Source organism: Lichenostomus cassidix, unplaced genomic scaffold (genome assembly GCF_008360975.1).
Source record: "Lichenostomus cassidix isolate B80296 unplaced genomic scaffold, HeHo_3.0 HiC_scaffold_851, whole genome shotgun sequence".
Lineage (NCBI taxonomy): Eukaryota > Metazoa > Chordata > Aves > Passeriformes > Meliphagidae > Lichenostomus > Lichenostomus cassidix.
Genome location: NW_028147636.1, coordinates 115,053 through 121,052, shown reverse-complemented (window position 1 = coordinate 121,052; position 6,000 = coordinate 115,053). Strand labels below are relative to the sequence as shown.

Genomic DNA, 6,000 nt, shown 5'->3' with positions numbered 1-6,000 from the left:
CCCCGGGACCCCCTGAGACCCCCCAGATCCCTCCAGGTTCACCTGATTCCACAAACCCATGGAGCTGCTCCACCCAGAGCCCCTAAAATTCCCTCTTTGACACCCCAAATCCCTCCACCCTGACCCCCCACGACCCCCAGGGACCCTCCGAGACCCTCTGAGACCCTCTGAGACCCTCTGAGACCCCCTGAGACCCCTCTGACCCCCCCTGGTCCCCGCAGGTTCTTTCCCTTCTACAAGACCATGGGAAAGCTGCACCTTGACACCCCAAATTCCCTCTTTGACACCCCAAACCTCCCCAAACTCCCCCAAATCCCCCAAACCCCAAAACCTCCCCACCCTGACCCCCCACGACCCCCAGGACCCCCTGAGACCCCTAAGACCACCCAGGACACCCCCGTGTCCCCCAGGTTCTGTCCCTTCTACAAGACTATGGGAATGCTGCACCTTTTCCCCAAATTCCCCTTGACCCCCTTAAATCCCCTGACACCTTAAAGCCTTCCCAAATCCCCCCAAACCCCCACCTGACCTCCCAGGACCTTCAGGACCCCGAGACCCCCCCAGGTTCTGCCCATTCCACAAACCCATGAGAATGCTGCACCCTGACCCCTAATCCCTTCTTGACACCCCAAACTCCCAATCCCCCAAATCCCCCCACCCTGACCCCCCACGACCCTCAGGGACCCTGAGATCCCCGAGACACCCTCGAAGACCACCAGGACACCCCTGATCTCCCCCAGGTTCTGTCCCTTCTACAAAACCATGAGAAACTCCACACCCAGACCCCAAATTCCTCTCTGACACCCCAAACTTCCCCAAAATCCCCACCCTGACCCCCAGGACCCTCAGGACCCCCCCGAGACCCCCTGAGACCCACCCCAGACAACCCCCGGTGTCCCCCAGGTTCTGTCCCTTCCACAAAACCGTGGGGAAATCTACACCCAGACCCCCCAAATTCCCTCTTTGACACCCCAAAATCCCCCCTAAACCCCCCAAACCCCCCCAAACCCTGACCCCCCACGACCCCTGAGACCCCCTAAGACCACCCAGGACACCCCCGGTGCCCCGCAGGTTCTGTCCCTTCTACAAGACGGTGGGCATGCTGCAGAACCTGGTGACATTCTACGAGCTGGCGCGGGGGGCGGTGGAGGGCGGGGGCGGCGAGGAGCACCGTGTCACCTGGGCCACCATCCGCGAGAGCCTCGGCGACATCCTGTACCGCCTCAGCGCCATGAAGTTCAAGGTGGGGGGCCTGGGGGGTCCTGGGAGGGCAGGGTGGGGGTTTGGGGAGTCTGGGGGTTTTGGGGTGTCAAATTTGGAATTTTAGGGGGTCTGGGTGGAGCATCTCCAGGGTTTGTGGAATCAGGTGAACCTGGGGGGATCCTGGGGTCCTAGGGGGTCTCAGGGGGGTCCCGGGGGGTCTCTTGGGGGTCTCAGGGTATCTCGAGGGTCCTAGGGGTCAGGGTGGGGGGATTTTGGGAGAGTTTGGGGTGTCAAATTTGGGATTAGGGGAATCTGGGTGCAGCTTCCCCATGGGTTTGGGGAATCAGGTGAACCTGGGGGGTCTCAGGGGGTCTCGGGGGGTCTCAGGTGGTCCTGGAGGTGGTAGGGAGTCAGAATGGAGGGATTTTTTGGGGGAGTTTAGGGGGTTTGGGGTGAAATGGGAATTTGGGGGTCAGGGTGCAAAATTCTCATGGGTTTGGGGAATCAGGTGAACCTGGGGGTCCCAAAAGTCTCAGAGGGTCCCAGGGGGTCTCGGGGGTCCTGGGGGGTCAGGGTGGGGGTTTTGGGGGAGTTTGGGGTGTCAATTTGGGAAGGGAATCTCACCCAAACAGGTGAACCGGGGTCTTGGGGGTCCGGGGAGTCGGAGGGGGATTTGGGTGTCAAAGTGGGGAATTTGGGGGTCAGGGTGCAAAATTCTCATGGGTTTGGGGAATCAGGTGAACCTGAGGGTCTCAGGGTCTCGGGGGTCCTGGGGGCTCAGGGTGGGGGATTTTGGGGGAGTTTAGGGGGGTTTGGGGTGTCAAAATGGGAATTTGGGGGGGTCAGGGTGCAAAATTGTCATGGGTTTGGGGAATCAGGTGAACCTGGAGGGATCCGAGGGGTCTCCGGGGGGTCTCGGGGGGTCCTGGAGGGTCAGGGTGGGGGGTTTAGGGGGATTTTGGGGGGTTTGGAATGTCAAGGAGGGATTTGGGGGGTCTGGGTGCAGCTTCCCCATGGTTTTGGGGGTCCCAGGATAAATTCCAGGTGGGTTTTGGGGTCTGTGACCTCATTTTGGGGTCCCACGATGAATTCCAGGTGGGTTTTGGGGTGTCAGTGACACGGGGTGGCTGTGACCCCCCGGTGCGGCTCTGGGGGTGACACTGCTGTGTCCCCGTGTCCCTTGTGATGGTCAGGGTGGCTTTTGGGGGGCTTTGACCTCATTTTGGGGTCCCACAATGAATTCCAGGTAGGTTTTGGGGGGCTTTGTGACCCATTTTGGGGTCCCACAATCAATCCAAGGTGGGTTTTGGGGGGGATGTCACCCCATTTTGGGGCTCATGTCACCGTGTCCCATCCGAAAATCAAGGCGGATTTTGGGGGGCTTTGTGACCCCATTTTGGGGGTGACGTCACCGTGTCCCACACGAAGCTCAAGGTGGGTTTTTGGGGTGTCTGTGACCTCATTTTGGGGTCCCACAATGAATTCCAGCTGGATTTTGGGGTGTCAGTGACATGGGGTGGCTGTGACCCCCCAGGGCGGGTCTGGGGGTGACACCGCTGTGTCCCCATGTCCCTTGTGACGGTCAGGGTGGCTTTTGGGGGGCTTTGTGACCCATTTTGGGGTCCCACGATGAATTCCAGCTGGATTTTGGGGTGTCAGTGACACGGGGTGGCTGTGACCCCCCGGTGCGGCTCTGGGGGTGACCGCTGGCTGTCCCCCCGTGTCCCCCGTGTCGCCAGGACCCCGTGAAGGACGGCGAGGAGCAGATCCTGGCGTCCTACGCGCAGCTGCAGGAGGAGATGGTGGCAGCGTTCCGCAACCTGGAGGACTGAGGGGACAGCAGGGGACAGGAGCGGGGTGTCACCAACAGGGGTGGCACAGGACGGGAGTGTCACCCGGGGGGGGGTGGGACAGGAGCGGGATGTCACCTGGGGGTGACAAAGGACGGGGAAGTCCATCGCGGGTGTGGGACAAGATTGGGGTGTCCCCCGGGGGGTGGGACAGGACAGCGATGTCCCCAGGGGGTGGCACAGGAGGGGGATGTCACCCAGGGGAGGTGGCACAGGATTGGGATGTCACCAAGAAGGGTGGCACAGGACGGAGGTGTCCCCCGGGGGTGTGACAGATCGGGGATGTCCCCAAGAGGTGTGGGACAGAACGCACAACCACACCAACAAAAACACACCCACACAAGGAATGTCCCTGGGGGGTGTGACAGGACGGGGATGTCCCCAGGAGGGGTGGGACAGGGCACAGGTGTCCCCCGGGGAGGTGGCACAGGATGGAGAAGTCCCCGAGGGGTGACAAAGAACGGGGATGTCACCCAGGGCTGGCACAGGATGCAATGTCCCCCGCTGTCCCCCCACCCCCCAATAAAGTCCCCGTGGTGGCACTCGGGCTCCGCGCGTGGCTTTCCCGAGGCGTTCGGTGTCACCCCGATGTCGCCGGGGGTGGCACTTGGGGGTTCACCCCCCCCCCAACCCCCACACAACACCAACACCACACAAACAACACCCCAACAACACACACCAACACACCCACACAACACCCAAACAAACCACAACACACCCCAACACACAACAACACCCAACAACACTTTATGCCCCTAGGAGGGCTGGGTGTGCAGGGGGGGCTGTGGGACTCGGAGATGTCGCCGTCCCTGTCCCCTGTCCCCTGTCCCTGTCTCCTGTCCCTTGTCCCAGTCCCTTGTCCCAGTCCCCAGTCCCTGTCCCCTGTCCCCTGTCCTGTCGCTGTCCCTTGTCCCTGTCCTATCCCTGTCCCCTGTCCTGTCCCCTGTCCTGTCCTGTCCCTGTCCCCGCCCCTGTCCGGAGCCGCGCTGGTGACAGTCCCCGAGTGTCCCTTAGTGGCGAGTCCCCGCCATGGCCACGGTGACACTCCTGTCCACGGTGACAGTGCCCTGGTCCTTCACCAGTGTCACCATGGCCGTGGGACGGTGACAACCTCCAGGATTGTCCCCTCATGGACCCACCACGGCCGGGTGCCATTGTCACCTGTCCCCATGGTCCCCAGTGCCACCACCGCTGGGTGCCACTGCCCCTCCCCGTTGTCCCCAGAGCCACCATGACTGGATGCCAGCTGAGGTGACACTCCCCGTTGTCCCCAGGGCCCGGTGACCCCTGGGCCTGTGCCACCCCCACCGATGTCACCCGGGATGTCCCGCGGCGGGGGTGGCCCTGGGCAGGGTGGTGGCCTTGCGGTGGCATTTCTGGGATGTCCCCGCTGTCCCCGTGTGTCCCCGTGTGTTCCCGTGTGTCCCCGTGTCCCCAAGGTCCCCAATGTCCCCATGTCTCCAATGTCCCATCCCCAGTGTCCCCCATATCCCCATGTCCCTGTCCCCGTGTCCCCAAAGTCCCCAAAGTCCCCAAAGTCCCCAGAGTCCCCAAAGTCTCTGATCTCATTGTCCCCACATCCTCAGCGTCCCTGTCCCCCATGTCCCCAGTGTCCCTTTCCCTCATGTCCCCAGTGTCCACCATGGCCGCAGTGTCCCCAGTGTCCCCAAAGTCCCCAGTGTCCCCATATCCCCCTATCGCCATGTCCCCAGTGTCCCCAATGTCGCCAGTGTCCCCAATGTCCCCAGTGTCCCCTCCCCAGCCGCGCTCCCGCAGTGTCCCGATCCCCCCCTGCCCTCGGGGATGTCACCCGCTGTCCCCAAGGCGCTGGCAGCTCCCCTCTGTGTCCCCTGGGGTGACCCCGGCCGTGTCCCCTCCTCCCCCGCAGTGTCACCCGGCTGGGGACAAGCTGCTGCCACCTCAGCAGCCGGGTGGCACCCAGAGCCTTCCCGCATTGTGTCCCCAACAATGGCAGCGCCACGTGCCGGGGGCCCTGTGCGCTCCGGGGGACAGCGCGGGGACAGCGCGACACGGCGACGGGTGGCCATGGGGCAGCGGCGCGGCGGCTGCTGAAGGCTGGTGAGTGCCGGGGTGGCTGTCCCTAATGTCCCTAATGTCCCCAGTGTCCCCTTTTGATGTCCCCAGTGGTGTCCCCAACGTTCCCACCCCTGGTTCCCCCTGTGGTGTCCCCCAGGGATGTCCCCGCACCCCTCCAGAGTGTCCCCTTGTCCCCAGAGATGCCACCTCCGGGTGCTCCCATGTCCCCAGAAATGTCCCTGTGATTGTCCCCTGTGTCCCTTCCAGAAGCCACCCCCGGGTACCTCCATGTCGCTTAGAGTTGTCCCCATGGGTGTCCCCCAGAAATGTCACCATTGGTGTCCCCCGCATCTCTCAGAGATGTCCCCATACTGTCCCCGTGTCCCCGCCGCTGTCCCCACTCTGTCCCCTGTCCCCCAGGGATGTCCCTACGCTGTCCCACTCTCCCCACCGCTGTCCCCATGCTGTCCCCGTGTCCCCGCCGCTGTCCCCCTGTCCCTGCAGCTGTCCTCGCCGCTGTCCCCACGCCGTCTCCTTGTCCCCACCGCTGTCCCCAAGCTGTCCCTATGTCCCCACACCATCGCCGTGTCCCTGCCGCTGTCCCCCTGTCCCCGCCGCTGTCCTCATGCTGTCCCCACGCTGTCCCCATGTCCCCCAGAAACACTCCCAGAGCCATCCCCGTGTCCCCGCCACTGTCCCTATGTTCCCCTGTCCCTCCCCGTGTCCCCGCCACTGTCCCCACATTGTCCCCATGCTGTCCCCACTCCGTCCCCGTGTCCCCCAGAGGTGTCCCTACACTGTCCCCACACTGTCCCCGTGTCCCCGCCATCCTCCCCCTGTCCCCACGCTGTCGCCTTGTCCCCGCCGCTGTCCCCACACTGTCCCCGCCGCTGTCCCCACGCTGTCCCCG

At 63.5% G+C, this 6,000-nt stretch overlaps 1 protein-coding gene and 1 long non-coding RNA gene across 3 annotated transcripts; both read left to right on the top strand.

Moving 5' to 3' along the window:
* Positions 1-1,058: 1,058 nt before the first annotated feature.
* LOC146421012 (V-type proton ATPase catalytic subunit A-like) lies at positions 1,059-3,121 on the top strand. Its single transcript, XM_085047775.1, has 2 exons — positions 1,059-1,243; positions 2,943-3,121. Exons 1-2 carry the CDS (start codon positions 1,100-1,102, stop codon positions 3,033-3,035), a joined length of 237 nt encoding a protein of 78 aa, XP_084903901.1. The 5' UTR covers positions 1,059-1,099; the 3' UTR covers positions 3,036-3,121.
* Positions 3,122-3,168: 47 nt separating this feature from the next.
* On the top strand, positions 3,169-3,595 carry LOC146421011 (uncharacterized). 2 transcript variants are annotated; one of them, XR_014848858.1, is made up of 3 exons: positions 3,169-3,198; positions 3,260-3,348; positions 3,442-3,595. It is a non-coding gene; the product is annotated as an uncharacterized LOC146421011 (long non-coding RNA). The 2 variants fall into 2 exon arrangements; XR_014848857.1 differs by lacking the exon at positions 3,169-3,198 and having other exon boundaries at positions 3,248-3,348.
* The last annotated feature ends 2,405 nt before the right edge of the window (positions 3,596-6,000 follow it).